Source organism: Engraulis encrasicolus, chromosome 8, assembly GCF_034702125.1.
Source record: "Engraulis encrasicolus isolate BLACKSEA-1 chromosome 8, IST_EnEncr_1.0, whole genome shotgun sequence".
NCBI lineage: Eukaryota > Metazoa > Chordata > Actinopteri > Clupeiformes > Engraulidae > Engraulis > Engraulis encrasicolus.
The window spans coordinates 20,563,881-20,581,213 of record NC_085864.1 but is presented as its reverse complement, the minus strand read 5'-3'; the positions used below and the strand labels follow the sequence as shown (position 1 = coordinate 20,581,213).

Genomic DNA, 17,333 nt, shown 5'->3' with positions numbered 1-17,333 from the left:
TTGGTGAAGATGATTAACACTCGGTGTGAAAGAGAGAGAGAGAGAAAACGTTTGATAGATGAAAAGACAAGCATACAGAGAGCAGGATGCTAACTGAGAAATCAACAATGCTTTTTAACATAGCTGGTGTTTGACATGCCAGTAGCAGGAGAAAGAGAGAGAGAAGAACAAGACGTGAGATAGTAAGAAAGAACAATCTCTCTCCTAACAATGTTTAACAGTTGATTTAACACTGTTGGTGTCTGCAGTCTGCATCCTCTCCTGCCCATGTCCATCTAAAAAGGACGGAATGAGAAGAGGGATCTCATTTTTTTTTTAAAAAGATATATTTTACAGCTTTTTCTTTGCTTTATTATTGATAGGACAGTGAGAGAGGGACATTGAATGAGTGGGCAGAGGAAGTCGTGGAAGGACTGGCAAATGCCCAGAGTAGTTTCTTTACTTTCTTTTAGGGGTTTTTTGCCTTTGCTTTTGAGATAGGGGACAGTCAATACAGTGACAGGGAATGAGTGGGCAGAGAAGTTTGGGGAAGGACTGTAAAACAACCCAGGCAGGAATCGTTCCCCGGTCGCCGGCATAGTGACCCAGTGCCATTAGGCCATGCCAGGATCTCACTTTATAATTGATTTGAAATGTTAAGACTGCTGCTGTGTGTCCCTCCTCCCCTTCCGTAGTGTGAGGACTCCGACGAGGACGACCTGGTGGCCATCAGCGACAAATGGACCTTTGAGTGGAGCAGCCGGCGCTGGTCCCGACTGCAGGACATCGACTGCCTCCTGGGGCCCGGGTCCGGCTCTGGTTCTGGAGAGGGCGTCCTCCACAGGACTGGTGGGGGTCTGGGGCTGGGGGGGCTCGACGGGTCGGGCAGCAGCAGTGGCGGCGGTGGCGGTGGTGGTGGTGGTGGTGGTGGTGAACCAGGAAGTGGCGGCCTGAGGGTTCTGCGGACGACCACCAGTAGTGAGAGTGTGCTAACGGACCTCAGCGAGCCGGAGGTGTCATCGCTGCACAGTGAGAGCAGCGGACACAGCGGTGGGGACAACAGCCACCACCAGCATCAGCATCGGCTGCGTGGCACGCACAGTAGCGAGGACTCAGACTCTCGCAGCTTCTCACGACGCACCTGCTCGGACTCTGCCACTATCAACGTCATGCCCGACCCCACGTCCGTGGCACAGCCGCACGGGACGGCGCTACCGGCCGACGGTGGACAGGGCTACGATGGCTCTCTGCCGGCGAAGGGGGAAGGGCGGGGCAAGCGGGCGCGGGTGAAGGACTTTGTGCGGCGCATGGAGACGCTGAGGTCGCGCGGGGGCAGCGGAAGTAGCAGTAACCGCGACCGCGGTAGCCGTCCGCCAATCATCAGCGCCCCGGTCCTGCAGCAGGAGCCTCGGGCGCTGCAGACTCTGCGCTGTGTGGAGATCGTGAACGGGGACCTGAGCGGGCCCGGCGCTGGCGGTGGACACGGACACGGGTTCGACTCATCCCTGCCGCCGCCCCGCATCCCACTGCTGACCATCGCGCCCGTGTCCAGCAGCGAGGGCAGCAGCAGCCAATCCAGCGGCAGCGCCGTGAGCACGCCCCGGATGGCGGAGCGCCGGCCCCACCACCACCACCACCACCATCATGGCGGAGGGCGGTCGCCCACGGCAACCGGAGACCCCCGGCGTGGCGGCATGTATCTGGAAGACGCGGTGGACGCGCTGGTGGAACACAACCGTCGCAACGAGTTCCGCTCCTATGAGGATCTGGTGGTGCACATCCCCAAGGTGCTTATGCTTTTTGCTTGTGTGTGTGTGTGTGTGTGTGTGTGTGTGTGTGTGTGTGTGTGTGTGTGTGTGTGTGTGTGTGTGTGTGTGTGTGTGTGTGTGTGTGTGTGTGTGTGTGTGTGTGTGTGTGTGTGTGTGTGTGTGTGTGTGTGTGTTTTATGGGTGTCTCTAAGTCTTTTGTCTGGGTTGTTTCATGTTGTTTCAAGTCTTTTTTACTTAGGCCTTCCTGTTATCACTTTGGTCGGCTGCTTTTGTATTGTTAAAAGTGCATTACACATTCGTGGATCAACTATACATTACATATTCCATATTAATGTACTTCACTTGGGATCTTACTGATTCATGATTTTATATGTGAAACTCAATAAAAATAATTGAATATATATATATATTTAAAAAAACATCAAAAATAAACTTTGACTTAACTTGACTTGACTTGAAGGACCACAAGCCCGGAACCTTCCCCAAAGCCTTGTCCATCGAGAGCCTCTCGCCAACGCCCTCCAGCCTGCCTGGCATGCCCGGTGGTGGTGGAGACTGGCACTCCATAGGCAGGGCCAGCCCGGACGAGGTCCCTCACCCACCACCCTCTCCTCAACACCAGGTAGTAATGTTTGTTTGTTTGTTGCTGTCTGTTTTGCTTGTCTGGGGGCAGTGGTGGCCTAGTGGTTTGGGAGGTGGACTTTGGGAGGCGGGTTCGAATCCCGCCATTACACCTCTGTCCATGGCTGAAGTGCCCTTGAGCAAGGCACCTAATCCCACATTGCTCAAGGGACTGTAACCAATACCACATACCTAAAACAGCTTTAAGTCGCTTTGGATAAAAAGCATCAACTAAGTGCAGTGTAATGTAATAATGTGTCTTAAATCTGGTGCCAGCGTTTGTACTGCAAACACAATTGCCCCATAGGGACTACAGCTGAAAATTGTCCTTGTGGCTATAATATGTCTCAAATTGTATGTTGTGCGCTGTCCCTGTTCAATAAAAATGAAATGAAATTAAATGGAAGTTCTACTGCTACCAGGACTACCAACACCACCACCACCTCCACCCCTACCACCACCAGACCCAGATCCAGAGGGGGGGCCCCAGCATCCGGGAGCGGGACCCGCGGCCCGTCACGCAGTGCTGCTCGCGGGGCAGCCGCATCAGTGTGTACGACAACGTGCCGGGCTCGCACCTGTACGCCAGCACGGGCGACCTGATGGACCTGGAGAAAGAGGAGGACCTGTTCCCTCATCTGGACGACATCCTGCAGCACGTCAGCGGCCTGCAGCAGATTGTGGACCACTGGACCAAGAACGTGCTGCCGGTGGCCGAGGGGGGGACTAGTGGAGGAGGAGGAAGAGGAGGAGGAGGCGGAGGAGGAGAGGAGTGCGATGAGGAGGACAGCGGAGGAGGAGGTGGAGGTAGGGTTGCTCGAATTATGAGAAAAATAATTATTACGATTATATCAGTCAATATTGGAGGAGGAGGAAGAGGAGGAGGAGGAGGAGAGAAGAGGAGGTGGGGGAGGAGGTGGATGTTGGGCAATTACAATTATTTCAGTCAATATTGATATCACAATTTTTTTAGATGATATTTCTTTTAAAGACAAATAATTGTCCTAAACAATTCACAATCTTCCCTCCCTTCAGCACTGAGAGCCATAGAGAAACACACAGTGGTGGTAGCAAGTGGTTTGGGTAGCAAGTCTGCTCTACAGTGGAGTCGAATGTATTGCGCTTGGCATAGCCTACCCTTTGGCAGTATAGGCAAATGACAAAAATGTAGTTTCAACTAAATGTTATGAAATTTGATATACATGGGTTGCCAATTTTTGTTTTGCCCTGGCTGTGCACAACTCAACCTCTGATTGTTGGAAAGAGCTGACGGTCGAAAAATGTATTAGCTCACATGGTTGGCTGCCAGTGTCTTGCCCCTTCTCACAACACCGTGTTCAGTTATAAACAAAAAAACATGTATTGTTTGACAGCAATGGGGAGGAGCAGTAGGAGGCAAGCAGACCTGCAGTCGTCCAGCCAGATCACGCTGGACTTTGAGGGCAACTCGGTTCACGAGGGGCAGACGACGCCTAGCGACGGTGATCGCGACGGAGTGTCACTGAACGAGGCGGAGTCGGGAGGCATGAGGGAGAGGAGAGACTCCGGGGTGGGAGCCTCACTCACTAGGCCCAACAGGTGAGGAGAACACACACGCGCGCACGCACGCACGCACGCACGCACGCACACACACACTCACACTAACACACACACACACACACACACACACACACACACACACACACACACACACTAACACACACAGGACCCACTCCTAAAGATAGTTCCACTACTTATATTATATTACAGTAATGTCAACAGGCTCTATAAATGTACACTATATAAATATATACTATAAATCTATAAATATACACTAACAGAGACCCCCAGCAAGTGTTAACTTCAACTCTCTTAGTATATGGTACAGTATGGTATGGTATAGTACATGGTAAAAATAAATATCTGCTCTTGCTTGATTTGACTTCCATCTTGTTTGGTTTGCCTCCCTCTCTTCAGGCTTCGGTGGCCGAGCTTCCAAATCTCCAATCGTCTGAGCCACTCCATGGCCTCGCTGCAGATCACCAACCAATCAGCAGGCCAGATGTGCCTGCTGCAGAAATTCTCCTTGCTGCGCCTCACCGCCATCATGGAGAAGTATTCGCTCTCCAACAAACACGGATGGACCTGGTGAGTCTTGTTTTCAAGATTTTTATTTGTATTTTATCCTCATTTCTTGCTTTTATCTTTTCCGCTTTACAAATAAAATTGCTTTGACTCATCACCATCATGGAGAAATACTCCCTCTCCAACAAACACGGCTGAACCTGGTGAGCAGGCTAGCACATCATCATGTCACCAACTACAAATGCACTCATTCATTAAACCTACACACACACACACTACTCCCTCTCCAACAAACACGACTGGACCTGATGAGTCTTTTTTTATATTTTCATTTGTCTTTTCTCCTTATTTCTTGTTTTTATCTTTTTTCGCTATACTTCTTAAATTGCTTTGCCTCACAGCAGTTATGGAGAAGTACTCGCTCTGCAACAAACACAGATGGACCTGTGAGATAGCACAATGGTTCCCAAATGTTACCGTGGCAAAGCCCCCATACACCGGTAGATGCTGTAGCTGTGACTTCCGGCCCGGTCGAAAGAGGATGTCCGTTTTTCAATGTTCAGTTTGTGGTCAAATTATCTACAGCTGTTTGTCAGCGTTAAGTAAGGACAAAGTGAACGGTGTCCTATGACCTGTTCCAGTGCTGGCAGTAGTGGCATTGCACTTAACCATGCCACCAGTACTGACCTTAGTAGAAGAAAGTGACACAGCTTGCGGCCATGCCGCACTACGCTCTTATGACGTCAGTAAGCTGTCTTCTCTGTAGCGTCTTTGGTCAAGAGCTTGCTGGTTTTAATTTGTCTCAGGCGCTCTAGATCAGCTTGCTCGTCATTGGTCAGTTTCAACTTTGGCGCATTTTAAGCTGATACAACTCCCATGTCACTCCTAAAATCAAATCAAGGAAACTGATCCTATCTTATGGCACAGTGGATTATCTAACTGCTTATGTATACATGCTTATTCGTCATGACTTGTGCGCAAGTCAGTGGACTAAGGACACTACTGACGAGTGGTGTGCATTGGCACTGCCCTCACGATTCAATTGGATTACAATTCGGGAGGTAGCGATTCGATTTGTTTCGATTCGATTCTACATTCTTGCAATGCATTACATTTCTACTGAAAGCTAGCAAATTTTTTCATCAGTCATGATGAGGCAATACAAGCAGTCAGATACTGAGCTGCATTTTATTGACTATTTTCTGTATCAGTCTTACAGTCTTCAATACTTTAAAATGCTTTTATTTAATTTAACATTCATGTGCTCCAGAAATATTCACGGAAGTAATTGAAACTTGAAAAAATATGCCACATCGATTATGACACTTGCCGAATTGAATTGAATTGCCCTGCCCCGCATTGCGATGCATTGCCGAATCAATTATCCTTGACACCCCTGCCACTGACTGACTGTCGTCTGCCGTTGCAGGTCGGTGCCCAAGTTCATGAAGCGGATGAAGGTTCCGGACTACAAGGATAAGAACGTGTTCGGGGTTCCACTCATAGTGCACGTGCAGAGGATGGGCCAGCCCTTACCCCTCAGCCTACAGCAGGCTCTACGCTACCTCAGGAGCCAGTGTCTAGACCAGGTGAGACATGAGCATATACACACACTCACAAACACACACACACACACACATACGCACGCACGCACACACACACATACACACACACACACACACACACACACACACACACACACACACACACACACACACACACACACACACACACACACACACACACACACACACACACACACACACACACACACACACACACGGCAGTTTTCTGCCACTTAGTGCTACCTGAGAGGCTGCAGTCTGCTGTCAGAACCCCAGCACTTGGCTAATAGCTCAGTTACACACACGCAGACACACACACGCGCACGCACGCGCACACACGCACGCACACACACACACACACACACACACACACACAACACACACACACACACACACACACACACACACACACACACACACACACACACACACACACACACACACACACACACACACACACACACACACACACACAGCTCCAGCCTCCAGCTACACTTGGCTAATAGCCAGACAGCCTGCTGCCACTACACCACGGGACACCAGCTCAATTAGTTCGGTTACACACACACATACACACGCAAACAGACACACACACACACACACACACGCACACAAAGACACACACACACACATACACACACACACACACACACACACACACACACACACACACACACACACACACACACACACCCAAAGACACCCTCCACCCCCTCCCCCCCTACACACACACACACGCACACAAAGACACACACACACACACACACACACACACACACACACACACACACACACACACACACACACACACACACACACACACATGCACACAGACACACACACACATACACACACACATGTGCAAACACACACGTACCAGGAGAGGCAGAACGGTTTTGAAGGAATTTATTTGTAACAAGGACAGACAAGTGGTACTGATATGGCCTTAAAACGAATCCAATGTACTATCTCCCAGACTTAGTGAGTGGAGCTTGCGAAGCTGTGCAGAACTACACAGGACTGGCGAGAGTCAGGCTATGCCCTGAAGACAGTGATTATTTTTTCCACACATTTACTCATCTTTCTTAATTCCCCCCGGGATCAATAAAGTTACTCAACTCTACTCTAATCTACTCTTCTCTACTCTACTCTAATCATGGGCACTAACCTGCACTATATTTCATAGGTCCTCCACTATTTTTCAGCTTTCTATCTGTTCTGAATTACTTGTATACTGCTGTACTCTGTATTGAGCTCTCACTCTGTACTTACTTGAATGTCCTCCTCATAAGTTGCGTTGGTCAAAATCGTCTACTAAATGTAATGTAATGTAATGGCATGAACTCACTGTATCTCTTCTCTTCTTCTTCTTCCCCTCTCTTCTCTTCACAGGTGGGTCTGTTTCGTAAGTCGGGGGTGAAGTCTCGCATCCAGGCTCTGCGGCAGATGAACGAAAACTCTCCGGACGATGTGAGCTACGAGGACCAGTCTGCGTACGACGTGGCCGACATGGTGAAGCAGTTCTTCAGGGACCTGCCCGAGCCCCTGCTCACCAGCAAGCTAGGGGAGACCTTCCTGCACATATACCAATGTAAGCCAATCTAGTAGACTGTATGTAGTACACATATACCAATGTAAGCCAATCTAGAAGACTGTATGTAGTACAGATATACCAATGTAAGGCAATCTAGACCTTCATACACATATACCAATGTAAGACAATCTAGAAGACTGTATGTAGTACAGATATACCAATGTAAGGCAATCTAGACCTTCATACAGATATACCAATGTAAGGCAATCTAGACCTTCATACACATATACCAATGTAAGACAATCTAGAAGACTGTATGTAGTACAGATATACCAATGTAAGCCAATATATTAGACTATATTTAGTACACATATACCAATGTAAGGCAATCTAGTAGTAGTAGTACACATATACCAATGTAAGGCAATCTAGTAGTAGTAGTAACAATGGCAGTAGTAAAACCAACATTTACAGTAGTAGTAGTAGTAGTAGTAGTAGCAGTACCAGTAGTAGTAGTAGTGGTAGTAGTAGTGGTAGTAGCAGTAGTAGTAGCAGTAGTAGTAGTAGCAGTAGTAGTAGTAGTAGTAGTAGTAGTAGTAGCAGTACCAGTAGTAGTAGTAGTGGTAGTAGTAGTTTGGGCTTTGAATGTAAATGTTTGTTTTATAAGAATGTGCATATTTTATAAGTATGTGTACACATGTGTAGTATGTACAGTATCTGAATAGTTACCTTTCTTTCTCTTTGTCTCAATTTGTTTCTCTCTCTATCTCTCTGTATCCCTCTCTTTATCCTTATCCCTCTCTTTCCTCTCCTCTACTCTCTTCTCTCTCCTCCGTCATCGTCTCTGTCTCTTACTCTTTTTCTCTCCCTCACTCCTCCTGTCTTGCTGTCCTCTCCTCTCCCTTTCCTCCATCTCCCTGTCTCTCTATTTATCTATCTATCTCTCTCTCTCTCTCCTCTAGACGTCCCTAAAGAGCAGCGTCTGCAAGCGGTGCAGGCCGCCATAATGCTGATGTCCGATGAGAACCGCGAGGTGCTGCAGACGCTGCTGTGCTTCCTCAGTGATGTCACTTCCTCTGTGGAGGAGAACCAGATGACGCCCAAGAACATCGCCGTGTGCCTGGCGCCCTCGCTCTTCCACCTCAACATCCTCAAGAAGGAACACCTATCGCCCAGGTAAGAATACAAGAAGAAATAATATACCCTAAGTAAGAACATCTGTCCCCTGTCGCCCAGGTAAGAATATTAGTTGGAGGATACACGAAACAAGTCAGTCACATGCTTGTTTGTGCTGGCACAATTGGCAGTGAAACGCAGAATGGGATATAAAAGTAAGAAGTGGAATAACATAAGTATGAATAGGCAGTAAGTATATAAGACTACATGAACATTGCCGTGTGCCTGGCTCCATCCCTCTACAACTTCAACATCCTCAAGAAAGAACGCCTGTCGCCCAGGTAAGAATATAAGTAGGGATATACCTAAGTTCTGTATAATAAGAATATACTGTATATAGTAAGTATATAAGAATATATAAGATTATATAAGAATACAAGAACATCGCCGTGTGCCTAGCCCCCTCCATCTTCCACTTAAACATCCTCAAGAAGAAACATCTGTTGCCCAAGTACAGTACGAGAGGCGCTTATATTGACTTATCACCCGGTGAGCAGACGGAACGTCTTCTGATTGGCTGAGCAGGTGTCCTTTATTCCCTGGTAGCAGGACACCTATGATACCATGCGGGCGTCTAAGTTGCTTCTTTTCTAACTTTCTGGCAAAGTGCCGTTAGTAATTCTATCGCATCTGGTTGTCTAGTCAAGACTGTGTCGTTAGTTCGGCTGCACTGTCGGGCTGTTAGAACACTCCGCCTCGTCCATTATTTCCCTTGATATCATGACACCTCGTTGGCCGCTATTCCTTACACAGTACTCACAGGAGCGCATGCACACACATAGACAGACACATGCCACACAAGAGGAAATACTATGAATGGAAAAATGTGTGAATCACAGACATATACTCACTATTTTACAAACAGTCACACACTTAAAAATACACACAGACGCAAGCAGCACAAACACCTCAGGGCTTGGAAGGTTCTTGGAACTGCATTTCAAAGACAAACCACAGAATTTCCCTCTGTCTGACTCTTATCTTCCTGCTGAGGGAAAAAAAGAAAGATGAAGAAAAAATCCAAAACAAAAGCAGGTTAGTATGTAACTTAATAAACAGACTGGGCTTTGAATCTGATAAGGAGATGGCAGCTCCTCAGCTGCTCCAATAAAAAGCCCAATAAAACACATGCTCAGGCAGGCAGACACCACACGGCTCCTCACCACGGTTGCCAGATGAGAATGATGATTTCCAGTTGAAGAAGGTAGATTTGCACACTGCCAATAAGCTCCAAAAAATAAACTTTATTATTTAAAAAGCATAAATAAACTTTAATAATAAAATAAACTTTATTATTTAAAAAGCAACGTTGCTTTTTAAATAATAAAGTTTATTTTTTGGAGCTTATTGGCAGTGTGCAGACCTATCTTCTTCAACTGTCTGACACTTTTGTCTGGCACCTGCAAAAAGTGTTTTAGGATGTGCACACCCTACCCAAAACGAATGATAATTTCCAGCCCAAATAATGGTCAAAACCCTACTGGAACCACTAAATCCCGCCCAATTTGAACTAAATCCGATTGATTTCTATGGCCTTAAATCTGCAGGAAAACCTGACCAAATGCCCTTTTTACACTTTTTAACCCCGCAGATGACCAAACTAAGCAGCCCAATTGGGCGGGAAACGGCCCAATCTGGCAACACGTCTCTTGACAGGATGGAGGACGGGCCGGGATGGTGTGTTGTCTTCCCCAGTTACTTTTAACAAGGCCCCTCTCTCTGTGAAGGTGCTGCCTTGAGACATTAAAAGTGTGCCCTTTTAAGGCTGCATGCTGTGTACAAACAAACTAACCTCTATACCAGTGATTCTCAAAGTGTGGTCCGGGGACCACTAGTGGTCCGCGACAGAGCTCAGGTGGTCCGCGAGGGGATTTCTATTTTTCCAAGACAAGCTAGCAGTAGGCTATATTTGTAACATTATTACAAAGCTAAACATAGCTGAAGTCTCATTTTCACCACAATAAGATTGTGATGTGAATAAAAAGTGGTCTGCATCGAAAAAAGCTGTGTCAAATTAGCACCCGTCAACTGTCAATTCAGTTGACAGGTGGTCCCTGAACATTTTTGGGGGGACAAAGTGGTCCTCGGTCTGAAAAAGTTTGAGAAACACTGCTCTATACTTATCCAATTAGGCCCGCGCTCTGGCACTTCAAAGTGGCCTGCCTGCCCTGCGTAGGAGGATGTCAAAAAGGAGAATGGGGAGAGGGGAAAAGAAAAACAAATAGGGAAATAGAAGTTAAGACTTTCTTAAAAAGATTTAATTGGATGGCTTAATCAGATAGGGTAAATCAGGGCTGTAATATTGTGCACAAACATTGTGAATTGTGGTACTGCACTTTGATTTACTAAGTGTTGGACATTATGACGGTAGTGGGGCATTACCCAAAACGATTACAAAATCACGCTCATTTAGAAGACAGAATTGAGTCCAATTTGTCCAAATTCAGAATTGAGTCTAATTTGTTGTCTGTGCTGGTGCACACACCAGTTACTTTCACAACTTAAGTGCTTGCCTGCGAACCCCCCGTTTTCATTTCAGGCTCTGAACTTTTTGTGTGTGATCTTTTACCTGGATGAATCTGCCGACGTCCACGTTGTCGTCACGGTCCGCAGAGAAAAAAACAATTTTACGATTCAAAAACGCTCAGACTGAAGGCGTGAACACACCGACTCTGCTCTCTGTCGAACTGAATGCGCCTATAGTGTGCTTTATCTTGATTACCATATTTAAAGTCTTGGATTTCCCCTCTTCTGTCACCCCCTAGAGCCATGCAGAAGAAGTACGCCACAGGCCGGCCTGACCAGAAGGACCTGAATGAAAACCTGGCCGCTACACAGGGCCTGGCACACATGATCATGGAGTGCAACCGCCTCTTCGAGGTAAGGAGACTACACAACCAGGGACTAAATGTTATGGTACACAGGGCAACATTTTGAACAGTGTTACAGGACATGACTGGCTCTTAATTGTCTGATGGAGGGGGAGCGCTGTGGTGCAGCATGCTAAGCCCCCTACATTCGGGCTTGCATGCCCATGGGGATCCCGGTGGGAGTCCGGCCGGGGTAATTTCCCGGCTTCCTCCCCCGTCTCTCTGTCCCACTCGCTTCCTGTCACTATCTCACACTGTCCTGTCAAATAAAGGCATAAAAGCCCTCATGAGGAAAGTTTTATTGTGATGAATAGTCCAAAACAACATCTCATAGTGTTGGAATCAGAACATTCTTATGGGAAAACAGAGAAACCGGAAAATATGATTTGGCATTTTCCCTTTTTTTCAACTTCAGAGCCTGAAGATCAATGCTGTTAACATCTGTCATTTATTTTATTTTTGGTCAGTGCATTAGCTCTGTAATGTACTGTAACTGTGCGTGCTGCCCTATTCTAAAGCTCAGCTTGTACAACACCCCCTGCTGGCCACCACGGTGAAGTGCCCCCTCATCCATAATGACAGGGGCTTAATATATCTTTACCAGGGGGACAGTACAGTATTGTTTCATTTCATAAATTGTTTGGCTAGAGAGAGAGTCCAAAGTATTCAGGTCACATTCTGCTTGGCTTAGTTAAAAATACACACTGGGCAGGCTAGCATCCTGGGCATTGCAGTGTAGTAGTGCAACTCCTCACTCTGCACCCCACCACACCCTTATTATGTCATGTGTGTAGACTGAGTGGCTAGTAGAATGCAGTCTATATATTTTTGATATGTCTGCAAAGATGTGCATGTCTGTATCGAATGCGCATCTGTGTGGTTTGGAGCTGCAATTCTCCTTCTCTCCTCTAAATGCACACTATACAGTTACATTATATACAAGTCAAAGTGAGCTTTATTGTCAGTTCCGTTATCTAACAGATATTACATAGAGGGATCAAGGATATGACATGTTTACAGTCACAACCTAGTCATTGCTGCGTCATATTATATGTCCATGAATTCTCTCATGAATTTTGCTTCTTTAAGCTCAGACTACATGTACGATAGCAATAAGCATCCTATGCCCCACCTTTTCATCCAGATCCCCCCACAAGATGGTGACACAGACGCGAAACTCTTACGTGGACCTGTTGACAGTCACAAACTATGCACATGTGCAATGACATTGCTGTGTAAGCATCCTATCATATAATCCCCCCTTCTTTCCCTCTAGATCCCCCACGAGATGGTGACGCAGTCACGCAACTCGTACGTGGAGGCGGACCTGCACGCTCTGACCATGGAGGAGCTCTTCAAGTCGCACGAGGAGGACGACGGCTCGCGCCAGACCCACCTGGAGCTCCGGCTGCAGGCCCTCCTGAAGGAGGCGCGCGACAAGGCCAAGGGATGGGTCTCCTGCTCCAGCACCGACAACACAGAGCTGCACTACAAGAAGGTGAGTTTCTAGCGCTAACGGAAGGGGACTTGTTTGCTACACGGCTGACCCGGGTTTGATTCCGGCCCGGGTCCTTTGACAGCTCTTCCCCGTCTCTCTCTCTCTCTCTCTCTCTCTCTCTCTCTCTCTCTCTCTCTCTCTCTCTCTCTCTCTCTCTCTCTCAACTCGCTTCCTGTCTCTCCTCCACCTGTCTCGTGAAAACCAAGAAAGGTTTGAAAAGCCCCAAAACATCCTGAAAAAAGAAAGTGAGTGTCCCAGTCCTGTCTACAACCCACTCTCCCTTACGGAAAGTCACAGAATGACAAAATACCAAAGACTTTTTAATCATTGGATTGGTAGAATCATGGTGGATACATCCAGAGCCCTAAATCAACTTTCTTCATCATCAGCCAAAATGACTAGTAGATATTAATCGTACTAGTCAGACACACACTCACTAATGGGTCAAAGTGGCTAGTAAGTTGGTCTTTTCTACCAGCCAAACTGAAATTTCACCAGCATTTGGCCGGTTGGCTGATGTTAATTTAGACCCCTGGATACGTCATTCTGCAGCCAAACTCTTCATGTGTCCGTGTCCCTGTGTGTGTGTCTGACCCCCAGGTTGGCGATGGCAACCCGCTGCGCCGCTGGCGCGTGTCGGTGGAGGTGGAGGCTCCCCCCTCGGTGGTGCTGAACCGCGTGCTGCGAGAGCGCCACCTATGGGACGTGGACCTGCTGCAGTGGAAGATCCGCGAGACCCTGGACAAGCAGACGGAGGTCTACCAGTACGCCCTCAACCGCATGCCCCCCCACCCCAGCAGAGACTTCCTGGTGCTCAGGTGAGACAGCAGAGGTTCTAAAAAGTAATTTATTTGACCGATGTCAGCTTCATACAGCGATTTCAGTATATCATTGCTTGCTAGGGGAAAGAAGGAGGCATAAGGCAAGGCAGCAAAGGAGCCCATGCAAGGCATACTGGACCTTAATCCTGAGACAGGAGTAAAGAGAGCTAGATGCAGTCGCGTGAATTTCAAAGCATATAGATTGCATATTTCATACCATACATACATTACAATATTGTCATATCTACCAAAAACATATATTGTCTATTCAAATGATGCGCAATAAAATTACAAATTGATGATACATTAACGATAACATCTGATCACTGTAGCCATCAAATTGAAAGTTAGTAAATAAAATGTATATCCCAAAATAAGAAAACGTCAATAACACTGCTGTTTGATGTAATGTTATCCGACTGATGTTAATACTGAAACATAATCCTGTCATGAAACAAAATAAACTAAAAAGCAACAAGACGTGTGCCAACTCCTCACTCCAAAAACTGCAGTCAGCCATTGTCCTGTACCTTTTCCTGGCATGTGTGCAATCTTCACCTTCAACTAAATAATGAAATCTCCCTTTTATTAAATGAAATATATCCCAAAATAAGAAATATTCAACATCACTGCTGTTGGATGTGATGATATCCAACTGATGTCAACACTGATGAAATCTCCCTCTTGCAGGTCATGGAGAACGGACCTTCCCAAAGGCACATGCTCCCTGGTGTCTGTGTCTGTGGAGCATGAGGACTGCCCCCTACTGGGCGGCGTGAGGGCCGTGGTGCTCGAGTCCAACTACCTTCTAGAACCCTGCGGATCCGGCAAGTCCAGACTCACACACGTCTGCAGAGTCGACCTCAAGTAAGTACTGTACAGTTACAACGCTGGCCTTTACAGTAGTTCAGAGGGTTGCAGGTTCAAATCCCACCCTTACCAGCACTTTCGTCCATAGCTGAAGTGCCCTTGAGCAAGGCACCTACTATCACCCCACATTGCTCCAGGTCCTGTAACCAATACCCTGTACCAACAATAACTCAAAAGTTATTAAAAAGTAATTTATAACTCAAAGGTTATTAAAAAGTAATTTATAACTCAAAGGTATTATGAAGTGACTTTGAATAAAAGCATCAACTACTGTAAGTGTAATGCAATGTAATGTAATGCATGTTAATGTAATGTAAAGTAATGTATTTTAATGTAATGTAATGTAATGTAATGTAATGTAAAGTACAGTCACAGTACAGTGCTATTATAGCAGGTGTGAACTTTCACTCATTCATTTGAGTGTTTTATGCGTACCTCTACACGATGTACATAATACATTTGTATAACATATTATTTTTAGATGTAATGTGCCGCTGGACAAGAACTTAACTGTATATCTGCTGTGTTTATACTCTGCTGATGGCTGTATGGTATTTCAAAATGAAAAAAAACCCATCAACTTAACCAAAACATTGTGACACAAAAACCATGAACCAAAACAAACTGCATATTTGGATATTTGAGCAATATGACCAGAGTGGGAGGAAAGATGTTAACTGACATCCGACCCGGATGTAGTTCGGCCATAGGCACGAAGCCGAAGGCTTGCTGACGCGTAGAATGCTAGTAAAACGCGTCTCATCCAATCAGATATCGCAAAAATATATTGACCGGATCTAACTATTGTATAATGTGAAAGCTACCGTCTCTACCATATGCACTTACCCACTTGTGTGTGTTTCTTAACAGAGGCCGGACTCCAGAGTGGTACAACAAGGCCTTCGGGCATCTATGTGCCGCAGAGGCTGCACGCATACGGAACTCCTTCCAGCCAATCAGCACAGAGGGACCCGAGACCAAGATCTAAGGCCACCCGCGCCCAGTGTCGCATCACAACTCAGCGCCATACACAACACAACACAGTGGAACACAATATAGTACAGTACAACACAACGGAACACAGCACAACATAAACCAACAGAATGCAATACAGCACAACACAACACACGCTGGAAACGGACACTCTGGAAACGAACACCCTCGAAAAAAAACAATTTGTAGAGGAGAAGGGGTGTTAGCCATCTCCTGTTCTGTGCCTAAATGCTCTTAGGACCTGCAGGTTTCATTTGCTTTCTTAGGGAGATGGTGGAATCGTTCACACACAATACACTCTCCGTCTGGTGCTGGACACTACACATAACTCACAGAAACACATACTAGTACAGTACTACATATTCTGTACTCAACATCAACTCAACACATGCTGCTTGGTCTCTGCGGTACAGTGCATGGCCTTAACTCAGTTTTCGCTCCATGTGTCCTAATAATATATACAGTAATTATTTGACCGAAAGTAATAATAATAACATTAATAATAGCAACAACAACATGTAATATAATTATTTTTAAAATGTGGTTCTTATACAATGTATAGGACAGTTTTGCTCTGTAAAGCTTCTGGGAAGTGAGTGTGTATCATTATTATTATCGTATTATGAATACAAATCTATGTTATGTCTAAGTATATATGCTGTTTGTGCACATGGCTGTATTAGGCCTATGTCTGTCTGTGTGTATGCTTACATGCGTTCTGTATAGGATGTATATACTGTATATATATATACTTCCACTGTTTTTCTTTCTTATAAATATGTATATATTTTCCCCATGTATTGTCTATGTATTGATATCTCGTTTTTACATTGATATCATCCTGACTCATATGTATGGTACAAAACATTACTGATTTGTAAACTGGTTTTACGTAATCTTATTGGTGTAATTTTATTTTATTTTATTGTAAACATTATTGTGAGGTTTTTAAATGTTGAATGAACCCGGACATGGGTTTGGCTTTGTTGCCAGACCTGCTCTTGTGTAGTATTGGACTGTGTAGATCATGTGGTGAAAACCATGTTTTTTATTAAACTATTAAAAACTGCTCTTACGAGGTGGTTGGTGATGGTTGATTGAAGGAAAGTGCACACATGGAAAATGTGAAAATTAGGTCTGTGAAAAAGATAAGAAGCAAATATGGTACGAAGTTCCCATATAAAACTAAGTTCTAATTTTATCTTCACACATACACACTGTGCGCACACGCATGCAAGCGCGCACGAACAGGCACACAGACGAACACGCACACACACACACACACACACACACACACACACACACACACACACACACACACACACACACACACACACACACACACACACACACGCACAACACACACACACACACACACACACGCACAACACACACACACACACACACACACACACACACACACACACACACACACACACACACACACACACACACACACACACACACACACACACACACACACACACACACACACACACACACACACACACACACACACACACACACACACACACACACAACAGGCTGTGTGTCAGAAGACTTGGGCGCCATC

At 46.0% G+C, this 17,333-nt stretch overlaps 1 protein-coding gene across 7 annotated transcripts in view; it reads left to right on the top strand.

The window, feature by feature from the left end:
* LOC134454246 (stAR-related lipid transfer protein 13-like) overlaps window positions 1-16,831 on the top strand; it is a 206,165-nt gene extending 189,334 nt beyond the window's left edge. For all 7 annotated transcript variants that reach the window (XM_063205136.1, XM_063205134.1, XM_063205135.1 and 4 more), the window contains 13 exons: window positions 675-1,766; window positions 2,209-2,370; window positions 2,792-3,176; window positions 3,743-3,947; window positions 4,326-4,496; window positions 5,863-6,022; window positions 7,391-7,589; window positions 8,495-8,708; window positions 11,474-11,588; window positions 12,855-13,076; window positions 13,677-13,894; window positions 14,588-14,764; window positions 15,638-16,831. In XM_063205136.1, the coding sequence (XP_063061206.1) occupies window positions 675-1,766; window positions 2,209-2,370; window positions 2,792-3,176; window positions 3,743-3,947; window positions 4,326-4,496; window positions 5,863-6,022; window positions 7,391-7,589; window positions 8,495-8,708; window positions 11,474-11,588; window positions 12,855-13,076; window positions 13,677-13,894; window positions 14,588-14,764; window positions 15,638-15,755 (3,438 nt within the window). In that variant the 3' untranslated portion in view covers window positions 15,756-16,831. The remainder of the gene's footprint in view (window positions 1-674; window positions 1,767-2,208; window positions 2,371-2,791; window positions 3,177-3,742; window positions 3,948-4,325; window positions 4,497-5,862; window positions 6,023-7,390; window positions 7,590-8,494; window positions 8,709-11,473; window positions 11,589-12,854; window positions 13,077-13,676; window positions 13,895-14,587; window positions 14,765-15,637) is intronic.
* The last annotated feature ends 502 nt before the right edge of the window (window positions 16,832-17,333 follow it).